This window comes from Oncorhynchus gorbuscha, linkage group LG02 (genome assembly GCF_021184085.1).
Source record: "Oncorhynchus gorbuscha isolate QuinsamMale2020 ecotype Even-year linkage group LG02, OgorEven_v1.0, whole genome shotgun sequence".
Lineage (NCBI taxonomy): Eukaryota > Metazoa > Chordata > Actinopteri > Salmoniformes > Salmonidae > Oncorhynchus > Oncorhynchus gorbuscha.
In genome coordinates, this window is record NC_060174.1 from 50,429,980 (window position 1) to 50,455,310 (window position 25,331).

At 43.1% G+C, this 25,331-nt stretch overlaps 1 protein-coding gene across 1 annotated transcript in view; it reads left to right on the forward strand.

Annotated features, from left to right (window-relative positions):
* The window catches only part of LOC124003914 (cortactin-binding protein 2-like), a 70,485-nt gene that overhangs the window by 2,642 nt on the left and 42,512 nt on the right, over nucleotides 1-25,331 (forward strand). Inside the window, exon 2 of the mRNA XM_046312567.1 lies at nucleotides 1,879-1,986. Within this exon, the coding sequence (XP_046168523.1) occupies nucleotides 1,879-1,986 (108 nt within the window). The remainder of the gene's footprint in view (nucleotides 1-1,878; nucleotides 1,987-25,331) is intronic.

Here is a 25,331-nt window from a genome sequence, read left to right on the forward strand (position 1 = left end):
CCACTAATCTAACCTATTAGGCTATAGGACAGAGCCCATAGTAGTTGGCTCTTCCTTCCCTCCACATAGTGCAAATACACACTCACCCACACAGAACAGCTATTTTGAAACGCACGCCTCATGGAACAAATTAGCATTAGCTTCCCTCACCTGCTCACTGTGCAGAAATGCAGGAGGGTGACATGCCACCCGAGCACATTGACGAAGACTGGGGGCCCCACATGATAGCTTTGGTTTGGATAGTGTCGTGCAAGCCTTCCCGAGACTCCCAAATCCGATTCTCCAAATGGCTCACTGGCAGCACAGTGAGGGAGAATGCTGTGTGGGGTTGGTTGGAAATTGATTAGCTTTTTTTTTTTTTTCAAATCGATCGCTGGATTCTTTCCTTTTAACCCCCCTGCTGTCTTGATTGGTGCTGTTCAGAATTAAATAGAATGCCGTACTTTCTAAGGGCTTAAATCACACTGTATCCTGGTTCGCTTACTTGCACTACTAGTTATTTGACAAATATGTATTAGGCTAAAACCCGTCTCATTGTTGGCCTATGATTTACGCAAAAGTTGACGTACCGGTATCTCAAGCCCTATGAGTGTCTTGTCATCAAGACATAGTATTTGAATGCCCAGTATTTAGGGACACTTTGAACTACAACAGTCTGCTAAAAGATCAGACCTGCTGATTCCATATTTTGTCTGTGATTTAAGAGAGGGCTTTGAAGGAGGCTGCTGGGTCAAAGATGAAAAAAAAATGGAGAAACCTTGGCAGGGATTGAAACGCATGATAGTAAATCACGCACATATGGCAGGGTGATCGAATGTCGTGAACAGGTACCAATGAATGTGCCTATGCGCAGATCGACTAGAACACTTGTGACTTGAGGCAAGGAGGTCGTCTCTTCCTCCCTCCCAGATTATCTTTGGTTTATGATGTTTCATTGAACAAATAGCCGTGCAAAAAGGAAAGCTCCTCTGGGATATAAATTAAATTGAAAAATGGAATTGGATGTGTTTCTAGAAGAGAGAGGTTTCTCTGCAGATGTTCTTGCCAAGTAACTTTCTCCCATCCAATCTTACCTCAGTGTATCTCTGCCTGTGAGGTTCTCTCATTTTCATTGTACACTTGTGAATGTTAGTTCAGTTAAATTCCCGATATCTTCAAAAGCTGAGGATGACTAGACAAGTTCTTCTTATTCAATCAGGACAACGGGTCTTCAGTCTGTCCGTCAGTTTTGCACTGCCGTCTCTGTCGTGGAATGTAGACGAACCAGCCGCCGCTCCAATGTCCTCGCTCCTCACCCTACTAGCTGCCATTCGGATAAACCCAGGAACGACGTACATTTGACATTTTTGACATTTCTCTTGTTTTAAGGATGTTTTATTTCCCTTTTCTAAGGGCAACAGTCAGAGAGGATGGAAAAGCCTTTTAATCGATTGAAGCAGCAGTAGAAAGTGGTCCCGTCACTCACAATTACCCTCATCCTCATTCCTTCTCCCTGTCCGTTCGCCCTGCGAGGTCCGTCTGGCAAAATCAGCGTTTAATGATGTGGCTAAATGTAATTGGACCTTTTTAATAGCCTCAAGGTTCGGTCAGACGTTTAGGGTTCGTTAAGGTCACGAAACTATCTTGAGGAATGAGTTCTGTTTGTCATCGTGTGACTTGCAAACCCAACTGTTTTGCAGTAAGTTGGTGCTCTGAAGTTCTATGCATGTTCTTATTTGCCCCAAAATGTGGGATTTCCCAAGGATTAATAGAAACATGTCCTATAGAACATGGTGTCAAATTATTTCAGGAGACAAAAATGTGTTTTAGTTATATTAAAATGTTTCCTATGTTTTGCGAATAATACTTATCTTTCTGTGTGTGTGTGCGTTTTTTCAGAAATGTGAGTTTAACATGGATAATCTGAGCAAGCCGGAGCTCCTGACCCTGCTCAGCATCATGGAGGGAGAGCTGGAGGCCCGGGACCTGGTCATAGAAGCCCTGAGGGTGAGTCTGGACCACACACACACCTAAGTTTTCAGTACCCTCGTGAGAAAATGCAATTGGGAATTGAACCGTTGTTACAGATGATGCACGCTGTAGAAATCTGTAGAAATCTATATGGACTTGCTCAACACATATGCGGACTGTGATACGTCAGTGTTTACTTGTCAGCGATATGGACGAAGGATGTTATTTGTGTAGGCTTGTTGTTGTTGTTCTTGTAAGGGCCACTTTGACCGAAATCTGGAAGTTCTACAGTAGGGATGAGGTTACTGGATTGGTTCTACAATACAGATGCGATGGATGGTGTGGTTCAGTTGGATGCAGACAAGGTGACATGGTGTCCTTTCCTCTCGGGTTGTGTGTCCTGGCATTGAGGTGACTATCCGTCCTCCTCGGGGGGCTAAGTGGCAAGTTATTTCTATGAGAAGAACCATTCAGGACACTCTCTCCCTCTCTACCCCCCCCCCCTCTCTCTCTGCTGTATTTAGGTCAGAATCACACCACTGAATTTTGCTCGCTGCTCCACTTCGAGCTGTCCTGTCCTCTTAAACTTTTTAATAGGTTTCTTAATGTTGAGTAGTTCTGGGAGCAGGGCTCGAGATGGGATTGAGGCCAATCTCTTTTCTTAGCCTCTGGAAAGTGATATTTGAAATCAGTACGTTGTTCTCTACTAGCGAGAAATGCGGTTTGTACTGTATATTGCGGTTTTTCTTTGATGTAGTGCGTTTTTTGTCTTTATCGACCTGACTGGCCTTGAACAGTGTTTTCTGGCATCATGTTTTTCTTCCTTGCGCCTAGGCACTGGCTGTGCTTGGTTTGGATCTGTACCGTGCATTCGGAAAGTATCCAGACCCCTTGACCTTTTGCACATTTTTACATGTTACAGCCTTATTCGCAAATGGATAACAAACAAAAAAAATCCTCATCAATCTACACACAATACCCCATAATGACAGAGATTTTAAAAAACTTTTGCTAATTTATAAAAATGAAAAAGAAATACGTTTTTATTTACATAAGTATTCAGACCCTTTGCTGTGAGACTTGAAATTCAGCTCAGGTGCATCCTGTTTCCATTGATCATCCTTGAGATGTTTCTACAACTTGATTGGAGTCCACCTGTGTTAAATTCAATTGATTGGACATGATTTGGAAAGGCACACACCTGTCTGTATAAGGTCCCATAGTTGACAGCGCATGTCAGAGCAAAATCAAGCCATGACGTCGAAGGAATTGCCCGTGGAGCTCTGAGACAGGATTGTGTCGAGGTACAGATCTGGGGAAGGGTACCAAAACATTTCTGCAGCATTGAAGGTTCCCATGAACACAGTGACCTCCATCATTCTTAAATGGAAGAAGTTTGGAACCACCAAGACTCTTCCTAGAGCTGACCGCCCGGCCAAACTGAGCAATTGGGGGAGAGGGCCTCTGTCGGGGAGGCTCCAGAGTTCCTCTGGGGAGATGGTTGTCCTTCTGGAAGGTTCTCCCAGCTCTACAGCACTCCACCAATAAGGGCTTTATGGTAGAGTGTGTCTTTTACCACTCCACAGTAAAGGACACATGACAACCCGCTTGGAGTTTGCCAAAAGGCACCTTATTGACTATGAGAAACAAGATTCTCTGGTCTGATGAAACCAAGGTTGACCTATTTGGCCTGAATGCCAACCATCATGTCTGGGGGGAAACCTGGCACCATCCCAACAGTGAAGCATGGTGGTGGCAGCATGCTTGTGGGGATGTTTTTCAGTGGCAGGCACTGGGATGCTAGTCAGGATCAAGGGAAAGATGAACAAAGCAAAGTACAGAGAGATCCTTGATGAAAACCTGCTCCAGAGTGCTCAGTACCTCGGACTGGCGCGAAGGTTCATCTTCCAACAAGACAATGACCCTATGCACCTAGCCAAGACAACTCAGGGGTGGCTTCAGGACAAGTCTCTGAATGTCCTTTAGTGGCCCGGACTCGAACATCTATGGAGAGACCTGAAAACATCTCTGCAGCGACTAGAGTTCGACCGATTAATCGGAATGGCCGATTAATTAGGGCCAATTTCAGATTTTCATAACAACCGATTTAACAAATAATAATATAAAAATATATATTTTTAAATACCTTTTATTTAACTTGGCAAGTCAGTTAAGAACATTCTTATTTTCAATGACGGCCTAGGAACGGTGGGTTAACTGCCTTATTCAGGGGCAGAACGACAGATTTTCACATTGTCAGCTCGGGGGATCCAAACTTGCAACCTTACAGTTAACTAGCCCAACGCTTTAACAACCTGCCTCTCATTGCACTCCACGAGGACCCTGCCTGTTACTCGAATGCAGTAGAAGCCAAGGTAAGTTGTTAGCTAGCATTAAACTTATCTTATAAAAAACAATCAACCAATCATAATCACTAGTTATAACTACACATGAGTAATATCATCAACCGTTTATCTAGCGTGTCCTGCGTTGCATATAATTGATGCAACGCTGGGGGATGATTTAACAAAAGCGCATTTGCGAAAAAAGCACAATTGTTGGACGACTGTACCTAACCATGAACACCAATGCCTTTCTTAAAATCAATACACAGAAGTATATATTTTTAAACCTGCATATTTAGCTAAAGGAAATCCAGGTTAGCAGGCAATATTAACCAGGTGAAATTTTGTCACTTCTCTTGCGTTCATTGCACGCAGAGTCAGGGTATATGCAACAGTTTGGGCAGCCTGGCTCGTTGCGAACTAATTTGCCAGAATTGTATGTAATTATGACAACATTGAAGGTTGTGCAATGTAACAAGAATATTTAGACTTAGGGATGCCACCCGTTAGATAAAATACCGAACGGTTCCGTATTTCACTGAAATAATAAACGTTTTGTAATCGAAATGATAGTTTCCGGATTCTACCATATTATTGACCAAAGGCTTGTAATTTCTGTGTGTTATGTTATAATTAAGTCTATGATTTGATAGAGCAGTCTGACTGAGCGACGGTAGGCAGCAGCAGGCTCGTAAGCATTCATTCAAACAGCACTTTCGTGCGTTTTGCCAGCAGCTCTTCGCAAGCACAGCGCTGTTTATGACTTCAAGCCTATCTGCCTAATGGCTGGTTTAACCGATGTGAAATGGCTAGATAGTTAGCTGGGTGTGCGCTAATAATGTTTCAACTGAGACTTGGAGTAGTTATTCCACTTGCTCTGCAAGGGCCGCGACTTTTGTGGAGCGATGGTTAACGCTGCTTCGAGTGTCGATGTTGTCGATGTGTTCCTGGTTCGAGCCCAGTTGGGCCGAGGAGAGGGACGGAAGCTATATTGTTTCACTGGCAATACTATAGTGCCTATAAGAACATCCAATAGTCAAAGGTATATGAAATACAAATGGTATAGAGAGAAATAGTCCTATAAATACTATATTAACTACAACCTAAAACCTCTTACCTTTGAATATAAGTCTCATGTTAAAAGGAACCACCAACTTTCATATGTTCTCATGTTCTGAGCAAGGAACTTAAATGTTAGCCTTTTTACATAGCACATATTGCACTTTTACTTCTCCAACACCTTTGTTTTTGCATTATTTAAACCAAATTGAACACGTTTCATTATTTATTTGAGGCAAAATGGATTTTTATTCATGTATTATATTAAGTTAAAATAAGTGTTCATTCAGTATTGTTGTAATTGTCATTATTACAAATAAAATGTTAAAAAATCGTCAGATTAATTGGTATCGGCTTTTTTGGTCCTCCAATAATCGGTATCGGCGTTGAAAAATCATCATCGGTCGACCTCTAGCAGCGATGCTCTCCATCCAACATGACAGAACTTGAGAGGATCTGCAGAGAAGAATGGGAGTAACTCCCCAAATACAGGTGGACACCAAGCTTGTAGCGTCATACCCAAGAAGACCACCCATCCCCAGGACCACCCATACGTAGAATGTATGCACACATGACTGTAAGATAAAAGCGTCTCTAAATGGCATATATTATTATTATTATATTATTATTATTATTATTATTAATATTATATTATTATTATTATTATAAGACTCAAGGCTGTAGTCGCTGCCAAAGGTGCTTAAACAAAGTACTGAGTAAAGGTGCTGAATACAATTTTTAAATGTCATTTCAGTGTTTTATTTCTGTATGCATTTATAAAAACAGTTTGCTTTTTTAAAAATGATGCATTTGTGTAGAATTTGGCTGTAAAATAACACAATTTGGAAAAAGTCAAGGGGTCTGAATACTTTCCAAATGTACACCCATCTCTCGTTCCCTCTTTCTCTCTGTTTCTCTCTTTCTCATTCTTTCTGTCTGGCATTCATGCTGGCTTTTAGTGTTCTTCCCGGCTCCCTCCCTGTGGATATCGTATCTCTGCAAAAAAATAAATAATGCCCTCTTGACTGTCGTGATGACTGTCCAAAACACAAATACCCTACTTGTTCTCCCTGAGATAAGCCTGCTCAAAGAGGGAGGAGAGTGATGGATGGATGGATGGATGGATAGAGGGGGGCCTTTACCCTGAGAGAAAGTGTTTCCCGTTTTGTTTGTCTGTTTCACTTGCTTTGGCGCTGTAAGCATGTGTTTCCTATGCCAATAAAGCCCATTTGAAGTGAGAGGAAAATAAATGGGAAGGGAACTAAAAAAAGAGTTGAGGACAGAGATAAGGGGCCCACATCTTGACGTCTTGAGAAGGGTGGAGAGGCTGACATCCTCTGTGAAAGTGGGATGGACGGTGTGCCAGAGAAGATTTGGCTGACAAAATCCTCTCAAATCGCCAGAACGAATGGAGCCGTCAAAAAAATAAAAAAAGTGTCATCTGGAGACCAGCTGGCTAGAGCCATTGATATCACACAGTTAGGCAAGTCCTCTTCTTTTAAACCAACCACTAGTGCTGTGCCATTTAACCAAGATTTTGTTTTGTTGTAAACAACTAATTGACCGTCGTCTGTTTTAATTATTTGAATTACGTTTGAGTTTTTTCTTCTTCTGTGAGCTCAATGAGCACCACACAGTTTCTCTAGAGATGCATCAGAAGCAGCCTGAACTGTGCAATGTAATAGGGAGTTGTAGTTTCCAGCAGGCCAATATTCTACATACTTTAGCGCATACAAACGCGGTAATTAACTCAAATGACCCTTGTCCATTGCGCATCTACTTGTCCGGTCTGCGTTTCTTTTACACGAAGAATCCAGGTGCTGTAGCTCTACCTGAAAGTACATGATCTAATTGATTGATAGTTGGTATTCAGCAGTCATAAGTGTGCCTTATTTACTTTGAAGAACTACTAAAATAGTGATTTTTGTCAGACAGCATAGGTAGCAGCTCTGTAGAGCTGATGACTTGGAATGAAATAAGTCATCAAATAAAACAAATGTATTACACAACTGAAATGTTTTATTAAAGTAAAGTCATTTGAATAAGTGATTACGTGATAAGCAGTAATAAGCATCATGGGACTTGTAGTAATTGTTTTATTTTCCGTTACAGCATTCAACCTACATAATGCATTATAATAAAATCAACAACAAAACATTGACAACCATGATAATTTAGGAATTGAACCTAAACCAAACCGACCTCAAAAAGCACTAATTGCTCAGCATTACCAACCACAGTACGGTACAAAACACCAGACACGCCGAGCCACCCACTGTCCCTAATATCGCCACACAGACAGACCTCTGAAATGTTGACCGACTAAAGTGTGATGGGCCGCTTTGTATTGGTGTCTTTGTGTTTGCGGTGTTTTGGTGTTAAGAGGCTTTTGTGGCGACGACTAATTAGCATGTGGCTAAAACTGGCTGAGCCCTGCGAATCAGTTTCATTTTAGAGAATAGAAGGGCCGTAAACAGATTAGCCAAACGAGCGCAGTCACATGATTAGTGCAGAAGTACAGCAGAGCACTCTCATTCTTCTGGTGGCTGAGCGTGTCTGTCAATGATCAACTGTCAACAACCAGGGTTCAGTAGCAGTTGGTCCGTGCAACCACTTAACCTAAGACTGGGTAATAAAACACAGTTTGTTAAAGGTGCAGAAATCGCTCCATCATTTCCTGGTGACTAAAATTCGAATAGTTTTGTCTAATTTCAGTTTGCGACAAAACAAGAGGTCATTGTGTGGAGAATCATTGTAACATCTAAGCCGCTGTGAAATCTATTTTTATTTTCAGCTGTTTGAAGCTGGTATACAAAACCGAAAGTATAAGGCACTGGAAGCATAAAAACGGTGCATATAGATCAGCTCTACCTACCACTTATTAGACGCTTTCAATGAGAATGGCAGATCTATAACTCACATTTCTATGTTTTGGTCAGGCATCCAAAATGTGACATATTGCAGGTTTACAAGTGGAAGCTCTTTTTTTTTTGGAGTGCCAAAATCTCCCATGGATGTTTGTTCATAATTCATGTTAAAAAAAATATATAATAAAGCTATATGGTGGATCCCCTGATTTGACCTATGCAGTTGTTAGCTCTGGGATTATTTTATGTAAGTAAGGAAGGAAGCATTTTATAGGCTAAGTATTCCAAAAGGGCACAGGTCCAGCAGACCAGGCATATATTAATTCCACCCACTACTGACTTTGGTTCATTCTCTCGCATGCTCCCAACAACAGCGCTGCGTGTGATCTCTTGTATGAGTAAAATGCTATGATACCCTTATCCTTGAGGCATTATGTAGCCAACGTTTATGCATAGCAGGATTCCCCAAGCATGTTTTATTTATTTAAAAAAATATATATATATTTAAGCTTTGAGACATGGCTTGTGTGGGGGTGGTGATGATGGTGGTCACTATTCAAGCAGGGTTGTATAACATGACCCCAAAAATCTCCATGACTCTATCGCCATGCAGGGTGGAGGGGGGGGGGGGGGGGTCTGGTTGCTATGCGGACATCAGAGCCAGGTGGTTGGTTGGATACTAATTTGCTAGTGTGGCGGAGAGAAGAGGGTTAAACTGAGACTTAACACCAGCCAAGGTAGACCAGCCTCTGTAGCCATCCAGTTATCTATATATACATACACCTGTCACTCTGCCTCTCCGGTGGATTTATGTCTTACATTTTATCTCCATACAGGTTTCTGTTTCCAAAACTAGAATCTGTAGACTTTACCCTTCGCCAAAGTAATTGTTTCATTTCATTTTATTTTAAATGTGGTGTTTAAAATGTATTTTGATACTGATAGGGGTGGGGGGATTTGAAGCCCTGTCAGACTGAGACAGGTTAGTCTCTGGAGAGAATGGAGTCTGACTGTGTGGTTGACCAAGTGTCTGTCTTGAAGAGGGTCAGTGCACACTGGAGTCGTGTGTTGTTTTACAGGGTCAGCCATAGTAGTACCTTTCGGTTACTGGCCCAGCACTAGGCTACCACTAGGCTACCTGCCGCCTTATAACACAGGGGGATTGGAGAAGAGGGAGGTTTCGGAGGTAGGTCTTAGGAAGCTGCTCTCTCTCTCTCTCTCTCTCTCTCTCTGGTGATTGGTGGGCTACAGGGTGAACTGTCTTCCGGATGATTGGATGACGCAGCACAGGCCTGTTTGATGTGCGTCAGGCTTCACTCTAATGTTGCGCGAATGTGTTCACACGGTCGTTCCACCTTGATTGCCAAATGAAATAGGAGAAGGACACCAAAATAGCCCCTCTCTCTTTCTCAATCTCACTTTGCTGTGTGTGTGTGTCCTTCCTTTGTGTGTGTGTGTCAAGGTTACCGTTGGCCGGTAATTGCTGTTTTTTGTATAACATTATAAAAAGCATCTCCCCCCCCATTCCCCGTCATGCTTATCGGTCTCAAGGTTCATTTACATAATTTGGTGGAATTATATTGACCCATGTGTGTTTTCATTAGTCATCATGTATCTTATCACATACGCACAGCATACAGAGCCTATTTTTAGCGGAATATCACCTCCGCTCTAGATCCTCATCTCGTTGCTGCTCAAGTGAAACCTCCTTTTAGAAGCCCAGTCATTGCGCAGCAATTCTAAATGCAATTGCATGTTAACTGTTTTTGCTGGCCCTAGGGTTGCAAAGGGTCGGAAACTTACCGGTAAATTTAAGTTAAGCCCCGGGAATTTTGCTTAAATTCGTCAAAAAAGATAGCTTATAACAGTGCACCATTTTTTGGGGGTGATACACAAGGCAATTCTAGATCTTGTGGCATATTTTGGTTAAACTATCCCCAACCCTCTGCATGCAGAGTGCATTCTTCCATCACATGTACAGCTGATTCTCAAGATCTTGCACACTAATGAGATGCTATTGAGCCCACACTACTACACTGTCTGAGCCAAGGACTACATGCTTTCTGGAAAGAATGCAACAAAGATGCAGAATCATCTGGCCAAGTGCATAAAGTTCCCTCAGTGCTCACAACAAGCAACCTCTGACAAAAGTCCCTCTACTTCTGTTCGAGATGAAAATGATGAATCAAGACAACCTAGCAATAGCTCATGGTCCTCCTGGAATCAGATTTTTTTTGACAATGGAGGAATGTAGTCAGAGAAATGCTGATGAATGTCTTATGCAACTGGTTCACCTCTGATTCTCACAGGCAATGTGTATCGGGAGAGATTTCTGAGTGTTCTTTGCCCAGCATACACCCCTCCAACCAGACATGCTTTATCTACTAATTTGCTGGATGCAGAGTTCAACAGAGTTCAAGTGAAGCTCAAGTAAATCATAGAGAAAGCTAACTGTATTGCAATCCTCTGATGGGTGGTCGAATGTTCGTGGGCAAGGAATAATTAGCTACATCACCTCCACTCCTCAACCAGTATTCTATAAGAGCAAAGACACAAGGGACAACAGACCCACCGGTCTCTACATTGCAGATGAGCTGAAGGCAGTCATCAATGACCTTGGACCACAGAAGGTATTTACACTGGTGACAGAAAATGCTGCGAACATGAAGGATGCTTGGTCTAAAGTCAAGGAGTCCTACCCTCACATCACACCCATTGGCTGTGCTGCTCATGCATTGAATCTACTCCTCAAGGACAATGGATACACTCTACACGAGAGCCAAGGAAATGGTTAGGTGGGTCATCAAGTTATAGCAGCAATCTACCTCATCAAGCAAAGTGAGAAAAATAAGAGCACCATATTGAAGCTGCCCAGCAACACCAGTTGGGGTGGTGTTGTCATGATTGACAGTCTGCTGGATGTGAAGGAGTCTCCAAGAAATGGCCATATCACAGTCTGCCGATATGGACAGCCCCATCAAGAGGATCCTCCTGGATGATGTATTTTGGGAAAGAGTGGTAAGCAGCCTGAAACCCCAGAAACATATCGCAGTAGCCATTGCACGGATTGAGAGACACAATGTCATCCTGTCTGATGTTCAGTACGGAAGAAATCCGTACTACCCTGCCCACTTCACTGTTGCTCCAAGCAGAGGAAACTGCAGTTCTGAAAAGCATCAAAGAGCGTGAAGACTTCTGCCTGAAGCCCATACACGCCGCAGCGTACATGTTGGACCCCAAGTATGCTGGCAAGTGCATCCTGTCCGGTGCAGAGATTAACGGGGCCTATGGTGTCATCACTACCATGTCTTGCCACCTTGGCTTGGATGAGGGCAAGGTTCTTGGCAGTCTGGCAAAGTACACTTCCAAGCAAGGGCTTTGGGATGGAGATGCAATATGGCAGTCGTGCCAACATATCTCATCAGCCACCTGGTGGAAGGGACTTTGTTAATCTGAGGCTGTTTCCCCTGTTGCCTCCATCATCCTCCAAATCCTACCAACATCAGCTGCCTGAGAGTGCAACTGGTCCTTGTTTGGGAACACGCACACCAAAGCACGCAACAGGCTGACCAATACAAGGGTTGAAAAATTGGTGGCCATCTGGGCAAATTTTATTATTTTTGAGCCTGACAAAGAGCCATCCTCAACAAGGTTGGAAAGTGACAGTGAAGATGAGGCCTCAGTCGGATGTTCAAGAGGTGGACATTGAGGAGGTCCAGGGAGAAGACATGGAAGCCTGAGAGGAAGACGACCAAAGCTTTAGTTTCTAGACTATCATATCACAGATGTATGCGTCATTGAAGATCATTCGGTATTCCCTTTTTGTTGTTCTGTGAAATCATCCCATGTGAAGAGTCAATGATTTTAATTAAAATTTGATTCGTAAACTGAATTGTTTTTTAAAATGTATATTGGAAGCATTTAATCATTTGCAATTCTGTCTACTTATGACAAGCGTGCCTCCTATTCTCCATTCAAGTGCGTAGGCAGTGGTTGGCAGGCTATCGGCATGGCACACAGCACGTTGCAATGTGAGCTGGAGGCAGTAGGCCACGCATTATGAAAACACATATTTGTTTGAAACCTGGATGTTTTACTTCATATTATAAGGCATGTCTTACCTTCCTTCAAATTATAGGAAAAATCCGGCCATAGAAATGTGGAGGCAAATATTTTATAAAGACTTCATCATTTGCATTTCTCTCCTGTGTTATTGGTTTTCATATAGGCATATTGTCATACCTTCATACCGACCTTGTGCCATACCGGGATATTCGGTCATACCAGCACTGAACACAATGCTAACAAGTACATGTCGTCCCATAGAGGGTGCTAATACAATGCTAACGCGCATTGCAAACGGTTTGAGGGAGCGTGCAATTGGAATGTTGACTGCAGGAATGTCCACCAGAGCTGTTGCCGGATAATTTTCTGTAAATCTTTCTACCGTAAGCCACCTCCAACATTGTTTTAGAGAATTTGGCAGTACGTCCAACCGGCCTCACAACCGCAGACAACGTGTATGGCGTTGTGTGGGCGAGCAGTTTGCTGATGTCAACGTTGTGAACAGAGTGCCGCATGGTGGGGGTATGGGCAAGCATAAGCTACAGAAAACAAACACAATTGCGTTTTATCCATGTCAATTTGAACGCACAGAGCTACTGTGACCAGATCCCATACTGACCAGACATGTCCCCTATTGAGCACGTTTGGGATGCTCTGGATCGACATGTACGACAGTGTTTCTGTTCCCTCCAATATTCAGTAAATTCTCACAGCCATTGACGAGGACTGGGACCACATCCCACAGGCCACAATCAACAGCCTGATCAACTCTATGCGAACGAGAGGTAAATGTTGGTCACACCAGATACTGACTGGTTTTCTGATCCACGCCCCTACCTTTTTTTGGTAAGGCATCTGTGACCAACAGATGCATATCTGTATTCCCAGCCATGTGAAATCCATAGATAAGGCCTAATACATTTATTTAAATTGACTGATTGCTTGTAAACAAGCACCATGTGACTGGGGACTACGGTAAGCTTCGTAATAATGTGACGGGTGAAATGAATTGCACAAGTTGACTGCAGGTATTTACTTAAGTAGCTACAAATATTTGAATTCCATAAAAAAACCCATCAGGAACAGTTTCAACTGAGTTGGAAAACCATCCCATGGCCTTTTCCAAATGCCCTGGTATGTATACTGCCCCTAAGCCTATTTTCATATCAACTTTCTTTCATTGTCCAGAAGCCAAAGGCGCAATCCTAGTTATATTAGTAACCCATCTGAGTTGTTGCATCTTTAGATTCTCCCTCTTCGTTTGTTTTTAACAGATCTTTTTTTCTCTCCGTCACATATGGGACCGTACACATCAGGTGTGCTGTTTTAGAATGGCGTTTTCCTGCAAATGGCAGTTTGAAAAATGTCATTTTGTATTGGCAGCTTCATCACAGAAGTGATCTAAGTATTATTCATTCTAAGCACCGTTGGTGGACCACCTAATGGGTTTACGGCCCAATGCATATGGGTCCGGTATATTTCCCAACTGGCCGGTAATTTAAAATCTTGTCCGGCGCCACGTTTTCCTAATGGAAACCCTGATGTGTTTGTGTGTATGCTCTTTTTTTTGGGCTGTGTGTGTTGCCTTTTTGTAGGAGTGGTTTTTAGCATGTTAGGTCTAATTTTCCACATACTTTTAGTGTTTAAGCATCATCCAGACAATTGTTTTGGTCAGTTCCATACCTGAGATTTCTTTGGCTTGCATAGTTGCTTTGAAGAAAATGGAAAAACTGCTTCAGCTGAAGTATGTTGGCAGTAGAGGTCGACCGATTCATCGGAATGGCAGATTTTAATTAGGGCCAATTTCAAGTTTTCATAACAATCGGTATTTGGATGATTTTTAAACTTTTGTAATTTTTTTTAACACCTTTAATTAACTAGGCAAGTCCGTTAAGAACACATTCTTATTTTCAATGACTGCCTAGGAACAGTGGGTTAACTGCCTTGTTCAGGGGCAGAACGACAGATTTTTACCTTGTCAGCTCGGGATTCAATCTTGCAACCTTACAGTTAACTAGTCCAACGCTCTAACCACCTGATTACATTGCACTCCACGAGGAGCCTGCCTGTTACGCGAATGCAGTAAGTTTCTAGCTAGCATTAAAATTGTCTTATAAAAAACAATCAATCATAATCACTAGTTAACTACACATGGGTGATGATATTACTAGTTTATCTAGCGTGTCCTGCTTTGCATATAATCGATGCGGTGCGTATTCGCGAAAAAGGACTGTCGTTGCTCCAATGTGTACCTAACCATAAACATCAAGGTCTTTCTTAAATTCAATACACAGAAGTATATATTTTTAAACCTGCATATTTAGCTAAATGAAATCCAGGTTAGCAGGCAATATTAACCAGGTGAAATTGTCACTTCTCTTGCGTTCATTGCACGCAGAGTCAGTGTATATACAACAGTTTGGGCTGCCTAATTTGCCAGAATTTTACATAATTATGACATAACATTGAAGGTTGTGCAATGTAACAGGAATATTTAGACTTATGGATGCCACCCATTCACTGAAAGAATAAACGTCTTGTTTTCAAGATGATAGTTTCTAAGGCTCGTATATCTGTGTATATCTGTGTGTTATGTTATAATTAAGTCTATGATTTGATAGAGCAGTCTGACTGAGTGGTGATGGGCACCAGCAGGCTTGTAAGCATTCATTCAAACAGTACTTTTGTGCGTTTTGCCAGCAGCTCTTTGCTGTGCTTCAAGCATTGCGCTGTTTATGACTTCAAGCCAATCAACTCCCGAGATTAGGCTGGTGTAACCGATGTGAAATCGCTAGCTAGTTAGCGTGGTGCGCGCTAATAGCGTTTCAAACATCACTCACTCTGAGACTTGGAGTGGTTGTTCCTCTTGCTTTCCATGGGTAACGCTGCTTCGATGGTGGCTGTTGTCGTTGTGTTTCTGGTTCGAGCCCAGGTAGGAGCGAGGAGAGGGACGGAAGCTATGCTGTTACACTGGCAATACTAAAGTGCCTATAAGAACATGAAAGGTTAATGAAATACAAATGGTATAGAGAGAAATAGTCCTATAATAACTACAACTTAAAACTTATTACCTGGGAATATTGAAGACTCATGTTAAAAGGAACCACCAGCTTTCATATGTTCTCATGTTCTGAGCAAGGAACTTAAATGTTAACTTTCTTATATGGCACATATTGCACTTTTACTTTCTTCTCCAACACTTTGTTTTTGCATTATTTAAACCAAATTGAACATGTTTCATAATTTATTTGAGGCTAAATTTATTTTATTGATGTATTATATTAAGTTAAAATAAGTGTTCATTCAGTATTGTTGTAATTGTCATTATTACAAATAAAAAATGTAAAAGTCAGATTGAATTGGTATCGGTTTTTTGGTCCTCCAATAATCGGTATCGGCGTTGAAAATCATAATCGGCCGACCTCTAGTTGGCAGTGTTGTTCTGCTCTCCAGAGCAAAAAAAAAAAAACTCTTGTGCTCAGGAGTAGGCATGTCATCTCTCGCTTGTCAACAGAGCACATGGATACACGTACAGGAATACGCATAAGGAAAACAAGCAGCATTTCACTAGCTAGGACTAGCATACGGCTAGCCTAAATGTCACTAGCTAGGACAGGGATTAGCATACGGATAGCCTAGAGGTCACTGGCTAGGACAGGGATTAGCATATGGATAGCCTAGATGACTAGAAGAAGCTATATAGGTTGTTGGATTGCTGAAGTATGGTCTGGGACAGTGTGTCCCAGCCTCATCGGACTAAGCTTGTTGTTATTGCAGGCAATCTCAACACTGCGTTACAGGGAAGACATCCTCCTCCCTCATGTGGTACCCTTCCTCCAGGCTCATCCTGACATGACCCTCCAGCATGACAATGCCACCAGCCATACTGCTCGTTCTGTGCGTGATTTCCATGGCCATGGCCAGCGACGAGCCCGGATCTCAATCCCATTTGCAGCACGTCCGGGACCTGTTGGATCGGAGGGTGAGGGCTTGGGCCATTCCCCCCAGGAATGTGTGGGAACTTGCAGGCGCCTTGGTGGAAGAGTGGGGTAACATCTCACAGTAATAACTGACAAATCTGGTGCAGTCCATGAGGAGATGAACTGCAGTACTTAATGCAGCTGAAGGCCACACCGGATACTGACTGTTACATTTGATTTTGATTCCCCCCCCCTTGTTCAGGGACACATTTTTCATTTTCTGTCATATGTCTGTGGAACTTGTCAGTTGTTGAATCTTATGTTCATACAAATATTTACACATGTTAGGTTTGCTGAAAATAAACGCAGTTGACAGTGAGGACGTTTCTTTTTCTTGCGGAGTTTATTTCCATGGTTCTAGCCATAGGTGTGTTGTGTAATACGTTTTGGTGTCATTACGTGTTCAGTCTTTACACGTTCTTGAGAATCAAGTGGTTCAGAGACCTAGGTGTGACCTTTTCCAAGCTTTCTCCCTTGAGAGCCAATTCCATCGCAATGCGGAACGCAACAAGACTGTATTGACTATGGAACATGGGAAAATATCAATAAGGGATAATTATAGGAAACAGATAACACGTTCAAATTGGTGTGCATACATTATTGGTGTGCATACGTTATTGGTGTGCATACGTTATTGGTCATTTCAATGGTTTACTTTATGGGCAGCTGCCCGTTTTGTCCCTCTGGCCATGGAAAAACTGTTTAAATTACTCCTGGGTTGATGAGGGCTGGGAAAACCTGCATGATCTGTCACACAGACTGTTGCGCTGTTAACAGCATCATCAGTGTCTTTGGTAGTTACGTGTTGGCATTATCAAGTCCCATCGGAACAGCAAACGCACTACATTTCGGTTGATATTGCCTTGCACCCCCCCGATTTATTTATTTTTTCTTCACATTTGCACCACCAGTTCCCTGTCTCTGGGAACTCGTCTGCCTGTTGCCATTTTCCCCCAGTCTTCTATCTGTCGAAGCTCTTCATCAGTATATTCTGGCTCATATATAAATATGGTTCTCAATATGCTCATAATAGTGGAAATATCCAAGTGCCCACAAAGACATGAGATGGCTGTAGAGTTTCTTGTGAGGACGTTTTGAAGCATTTTTTTTTTTTGTCCGCCCACTACCACTATAAGGCTCATGCAAGCAACTAAGCCAGCCAAAGAAATCTCAGGAATGGAACTCTGACTAAAACTACTGCCGAGAGATGATGCTTCAACACTAAAAAAATAAGTGGAAAATGACGTCTAACATGCCAAAAAAGAACCCAAATATCCCTTTAAGAATGTTTTTTTCCATTTGTCACATCCCCCGTATTGTCACATCCTCAGTATTGTCACATCCCCAGTATTGTCACATCCCCAGTGTTGTATGTTCCGCAGAGTTCTATGTTATGTGTGCAGTTTGCCTGAGTGTTGAGTGGAAGGGACTCTCGTTAGCAGTAGAAGGAAATGAACCACCCCACACACACACACACACACACACACTGTTAATTCACCGTGGGTGTTTTGTGGCGGGGTTTCTTGCTCGTGACAGAAGGAGAGGAGCAGCTGCGAGCAGTTGTTACATCACCAAGCAAGGACTGCTGTCGCCGTCACCATGGATAAGAGGCCTGATGACCAGGGGAGAGCGAGTCTGACAGAGAGGGAGAGAGAGAGGAGAGTGACTAAGTGAGACCGAGAGTCAGAAAGCCCAAGAGAGATGTTAGAGAGACAGACTGTAGCTCTACTCCAAATATCTCTCTATCTGTACTATCTGTATTTCTCTACCTCGACCCTTACCTATCTCACTAGCAACCCCCCCCCCCCCCCCTCCCCGCGTCGTCTTGGGCTGGGAACAGCCAGGGACCTCACGATATTACCATGACACTTAGGTGCCAAATGTAAATGTATTGCTGTTCTTTACCGCGACGTTGTTGTAATTTGATGGTCCAAACCCAGGTAACATGCACACCTTTGGCCAACCTATCAAGTTGCATGGGGGAATGTGTAGTTTGGAGAGAGCTTGCATACTGGGAACATGTCGGTCGAGACATCCAGAATAGAATAGACATCAGCATGTTGATGTCTGGTCGACGTATAAACGTTGTAAAACTGCAGAGTTTAGAATGTGGGCCTTCTACATACATCTGCACGACGTCTTGCCAACGAGTAAACGCTGTCTAAACTTCTTTCTTCCCAATGTATCCTGTATACATCATGCCTACGTTGGGTAGACGTGTGTGTGTGTGTGTGTGTGTTATCTGGGAACATATTGCTCACTATATGTCTGTTGCAGAGAGCGCATGAGAAACTGATCAGTCATGGAAATGAAAGTGCTGAAAACACGTTGGCTCACTATTTAAAAAGGGGAACGAGCTACAGGATGGAGAATACCAGAGTTTTGGAGCAGGTACAGTCGACTAGCGCAGAAATAACGTTACCTAGCAGCAACAACAACAACAACAAAGATTCACACCCGATACTTTTTTTTTCTCTCTCACATTTTGTTGTGTTACTGTCTGATTTTAAAAGATGACTCTAACATGTATTGACTCAGGGGTGTGAATACTTATGAAAATGATTTGATTTCTGTATTTAATTTGCAATAAATGTGCAGACATTGATAAGAACATGTTTTCACATTTTGGGATATTGAGTGTAGATGGGGGGAGAAAAGATTCCATTTAGATTTCAGGTTGTAACATAACAAAATGTGTGTGAATATACAGTTGAAGTCGGAAGTTTACATTACACTAAATTGACTGCCTTTTTAAAAAGCTTTGAAAATGTATGTAATGGCTTTAGAAGCATCTGATAGACCTCCAATTGACTCAAATTATGTCAATGTCAAATATGTGGATGTAATCCAAGGCCTACCTTCAAACTCTGTGCCTCTTTGCTTGACATTATGGGAAAATCAAAAGAAGTCAGCCAAGACCTCAGAAAATAAATTGTAGACCTCCACAAGTCTGATTCATTCTTGAACGTGCATTTGGAAATTGCTCCCATCTGTACAAACAATAGTACGCAAGTATAAACACCATGGGACCACGTAGCCATCATACCGCTCAGGAAGAAGACTCATTCTGTCTCCTAGAGATTAATATACTTTGGTGCGAAAAGTGCGAATCAATCCCAGAACAACTGAAAATGACCTTGTGAAGATGCTGGAGGAAACGGGTACAAAAGTATCTATATCCGCAGTAAAATGAGTCCTATATCGACATAACCTGAAAGGCCGCTCAGCAAGGAAGAAGCCACTGCTCCAAAACCGCTGTAAAAAAAGCCAGAGTACGGTTTGCAACTGCACATGGGGACAAAGATCATACTTTTTGGAGAAACGTCCTCTGGTCTGATGAAACAAAAATAGAACTGTTTGGCCACTGACCATTATTATGTTTGGAGGAAAAAGGGGAATGCTTGCAACCCGAAGAACACCATCCCAACCGTGAATCACAGGGGTTGCAGCAGCATGTTGTGGGGGTGCTTTGCTGCAGGAGGGACTGGTGCGCTTCAGAAAATAGATAGCATCATGAAGGAGGAAAATGATGTGGATATATTGAAGCAACATATCAAGACATCAGTCAGCAAGTTAAAGCTTGGTCGCAAATGGGTCTTCCAAATGGACAATGACCCCAAGCATACTTCAAAGTTGTGGCAAAATGGCTTAAGAACAACAATGTCAGGGTATTGAAGTGGCCATCGCAAAGCCCTGACCTCAATCCCATAGAACATTTGTGGGCAGAACTGAAAAAGCATGTGCGAGCAAGGAGGCCTACAAACCTGACTGTTACACCAGCTCTGTCAGGAGGAATGGGCTAAAATTAACCCAACTTATTGTGGGAAGCTTTTGCTACCTGAAACATTTGACCCCAAGTTAAACAATTTCAAGGCAATGCTACCAAATACTAATTGAGTGTTTTGTAAACTTCTGACTCACTGGGAATGTGATGAAATAAATAAGTTTAAATAAAAAATTATTTCTACTATTATTCTGACATTTTCACATTCTTAAAATAAAGTGGTGATCCTAACTGACCTAAGACAGGGCATTTTTACTTGGATTAAATGTCAGAAATGGTGAAAAACTGAGTTTAAATGCATTTGGCCAAGGTGTATGTTTTCTTCCGACTTCAACTGTATGTGTGTGTGTGTGTGTGTGTGTGTGTGTGTGTGTGTGTGTGTGTGTGTGTGTGTGTGTGTGTGTGTGTGTGTGTGTGTGTGTGTGTGTGTGTGTGTGTGTGTGTGTGTGTGTGTGTGTGTGTGTGTGTGTGTGTGTGTGTCGATATATTGTCCAAAATAATGTTGCGATATGTAACTATCAATTTATTCCCTCATCACTACTTTCATCCCCGTTGTACTCTCATTCTTTCTCTGTTATCTCTTATTGAAGAGTGTGGAATAGCTCGGAGCACAGGGCCATGGTTCCCGATCGATGACTAGGCATCTGCGTGAGGAGAAGGGCCTGCCAGTTTGTGTGTGTTCCTCTTGGATATAATTAATTGAGGTGTCTCCCACAGACTTTAGTAAGAGTAATTACGATGAATAATAGGGTATTAGACTAGAGGAAGGTTAATGACAAAGAATATGATGACTTGTCATTCACCACATTTCAATTTCATCATTCCATTACAATTGAAAGAATGATTAACTAACTAAAAGGTGGTTAAATAATTAATCCTACAACAAAGCAATTCACAAACCACAATGACAGCAGAGACACTGGCCAGCACTGCCACAGACCCCAGACCCCAATGACTACTTTAGATAGAACTTCTATCGTCACCGTGTCAGCAGAAATCCGACTGAGGCTAGCCACAATGGAAATAAACCTTCAGGCTCGGTGTTAATTCTCCATAATTGTTACATTCATGTGAATGTCGTCTCCAGCTGGAGCGTCTTTATATGCATTTGAATGATCATATGAATTAAATCAATCAGTCCATGGGAGCCGTGGGGACGTGACTGGAGCTGTTGGAATGGGAAACGCCAAGTGTGTGTGATAGAGAATTGAGGAAGGGCCGGGAGGTGATGGGAAGAGAGCGGTGTTTTAAGTGCTGCTGTGTCTATGCTGTATAAGGCCTGGCTGGCTTTCATTTGGACTGGTGCCCTGTGCCCCCCCCCCTCCACAGCAGACAGTAACCCCACTACAGCCCTCTCAATGAGACACAACGTACTGGACAGTGACACCTGGCTGCTGTCTGCTTTTATTAAAGATATGTAGACATAGATCACCGCCACTACTGGCTTCCCAGGCAGTGGTCAGTAAAGCTATAGAGTTCGCTGCCACAATCCAAGGCAAGGACTTAGCAATGTTAACGTAAGCCTTTTTTAAACAGATTTAATCGGGAGGACTTGCCCTATCCATCCTGGTAAACTGTTTCCTAGTTTAACTATGTATGTGTGTGTTCAGTTTCATATCCACGGAAATTCAGAAACGGTCTGTAATAAAACAACCAAATGAGGTTGTTCTCTTCTTTACCTCTGTCTCAGTACAGTCCTGCCTTGAGGCTGCGGCTAGGGGTCGTCTGGCTTGTGAGGAGAGGAGGTCTCGGCGACTGTCTTGTCGTTATACAGAAACAGCTTTGTCCTATAGGAGAGGATAGCAGAGGAGAGCTGCTCTTCTCAACACTGGCTCTTCTGTTGTCCCGCTCGTGGTTACATTTTGAACCTGGTTAGGCCCCCTTAGTGTGACTCGGGGTGGTGTTTGTCGCACGTTTGCCCTCTATTCCTCAACAGTAAAATGCCAACACAAGTCAGCGTCATTCACAAGTTTCTTCAATGCCGCAAGGACTTTCCTGGCCTGTCGCAGGCCTCTTCTGTTCCATTCTACTCCCAACATTACTTAACCACCCACCTCATCTCATTTATGGCCACATAGTGTCTTTACAGCCTCCCCTCAATCCCTCCTCCATTTGGTAGGTTTGGGTTGGCGGCAATATTCCCAGGCAGGGGACTTTAATTCAATCTGAATGGAGGTGGTTGTTTTTAAAGGATGCAGAGCGCTTTGGGGTCGTTACAGTGTGGGCTTATTTTATTGGAACCCGCGGTGTGTACACTGAGCTTCTGGGGAAGAGGAAGGCGAAAGCTGCGTGGTTTAGGGAGAGGGCAGGGGGGTGGGGGGTGTATTGTAGTGTGGGTGGGTTATGTACCCAGGGTGGTCCGCTGTGTGTGTGTGCGCGCATATATTGAAGGGGGTCTCTGAAGCGGGTGGGTTATGTACCCAGGGTGGTCCGCTGTGTGTGTATTGAAGCGGGTGGGTTATGTACCCAGGGTGGTCCGCTGTGTGTGTATTGAAGCGGGTGGGTTATGTACCCAGGGTGGTCCGCTGTGTGTGTATTGAAGCGGGTGGGTTATGTACCCAGGGTGGTCCGCTGTGTGTGTATTGAAGCGGGTGGGTTATGTACCCAGGGTGGTCCGCGGGTGGGTTATGTGTGTCCGCTGTGTGTATTGAAGCGGGTGGGTTATGTACCCAGGGTGGTCCGCTGTGTGTGTATTGAAGCGGGTGGGTTATGTACCCAGGGTGGTCCGCTGTGTGTGTATTGTCCGCTGTGTGTGTATTGAAGCGGGTGGGTTATGTACCCAGGGTGGTCCGCTGTGTGTGTATTGAAGCGGGTGGGTTATGTACCCAGGGTGGTCCGCTGTGTGTGTATTGAAGCGGGTGGGTTATGTACCCAGGGTGGTCCGCTGTGTGTGTATTGAAGCGGGTGGGTTATGTACCCAGGGCGGTCCGCTGTGTGTGTATTGAAGCGGGTGGGTTATGTACCCAGGGCGGTCCGCTGTGTGTGTTTAAAGGAAACCAGGGCTGTCAGTCTGTATTTGGCGTAAATGCATGGTGATGGGCGGAAACATAGCTTCCTTGCAGTTTTTGGGGTTAAGAGACCAGAGGCAAATCAGCCCACTCAGACACACGCACAAACACACACACACACACACACACACACACACACACACACACACACACACACACACACACACACACACACACACACACACACACACACACACACACACACACACACACACACACACACACACACACACACACACACACACACACACACACACACACACTTTTTGAGGAGGTCCGCCTGACCTTCAGCCCTGTGCGACCTCGAGTGAGTTAGTGGTTGTTAGTTAGTTAGCCAACATGAGTTTGATCGCGTGATGAACAGTATGTGGTTGACGTGATCTAGGAGGCCCCTGTCCAGACTGACCATTAAAGAGGAACAGAACGTGTTTTAATAGGCGTGTGACCAGGCAATTCCACAGTAATGGAATAATGCTTTGACTCTGTTTTTTTTCTTCTCACTTTAAAATATATGCTAAAGAAAAAAACTGATTTCAAAGTTGATGCGCAAGGACTACGTCTAACACTTTCCACAAAATGTACAAAAACAAATTCGGCAGATTAACTTTGCAGGTGTGAACTTTGGTAACGCCAATGCGAGCAGATACCATAGACTTCCAGTCATTGCACTAACACTAGTTAGCATTGGCCGGCGAAACTACCTAGAACTTCCTTCATACTGGACACAGAGACCTGAACATGGTTTCCACTAGTTCATCTGGCTCTGGGGAAGGGAGTGTCCCTTTAAAATATGTCTGCAGAAAGACTGGGTTGTCAGCTATGACATGGCACCGTGAGTTTTATAAAAAAAAATATATTTTTGGTTATTCAAGTACAGTAAGTGAAGTGGCTTTACACCCGGTAATGTAATTACGTCATGGGTCCCTGGTCTGTACTACACAGAAATGCATAATGATGGATATGAATGTCATTCTCCTCGTGTTTCACAAGTTTGGACAGTGCAGCAGATCACAGAAGAGTATAGTGCGTAGAGTTCTGTGCAGTATGTTACAGTAGAATATACTGTATTCGACTCTACTCTACTGTACTATACTCTACTCTTTCTTTACTGTGCTATCCAAAATTGTGAAACGCACGTCTGTGATGGGTTCCGATTTGGTTGGGTCTGTCTGTGGGCGTTTACATCAAGGTCAAGGTGGGCTGAATAAATGTCAAGTGCCCGTGGGCGTCCGGTGCTCAGTGGGTGAGGGTGTCGGTTACATTCAATGGAGAGACAAAGGGGCTCATGGGTAGGTGTGCGTGAGCGAGTTTGATTGATCGCTCTTGGTTTTGACCAACAGACAAGGAAACCCATCATGGGCTGAACATAACAGTATACCACTGTAAGAGAGGACAGTAGCGGGTGACCGAAATATATTTTGTGACTTATGATTTCCCGTGGTAGCAAATTCCGTTTGGTAACAGAATTAAGAGTTTTAATCACTTAATAATTAACAAACAAAATTCATATCAGTAAAATGACGACAATTAATTGATAGGTCTACCTTTACTTGTTACTTCGGTGAACTTTCGTTATCCTCCCTCATGAGGGAGAGAAATGAGAAAATATCTTAAAGATATGTGGGTTTTTGGTCAGTATTTCTTAAACTTACAGAAGGTAAACAATTTCTCCAGAATAAAATATACAGTAAGTGTTGATATTAGTTGGCAGGGGTCTTTACATCAACTTTTATTGTGTTTTAATGTATTTCTGATACCATTTTAAGACTTTTTCTGGTAGATGTTTTCTAAGACCCATTTTCCATCTATTTATCGTGAAATCAAAGCCTCTTTATTTATGATTATGCCACCTTTTTTTTAAAAATGGAAAATGGTTGAAAAATGTGTCTGTGCCCAAAATATAGACTCTGAGCTTTCATTTGACACCCAAATTGATGTGCTCATGGGCCCTTTATAGATGGAAATGCCCTGGTGTGGTAATGGGCTTGTTGAAGGGTCAACAGCCTCCATCTCACACGGACACACACACACACACACACACACACACACACACACACACACACACACACACACACACACACACACACACACACACGGACACACGGACACGGACACGGACACACACAGAGACACGGACACACACAGAGACACGGACACACACAGAGACACGGACACACACACACACACAGAGACACGGACACAGAGACACGGACACACACACACGGACACAGAGACACGGACACAGAGACACGGACACAGAGACACGGACACAG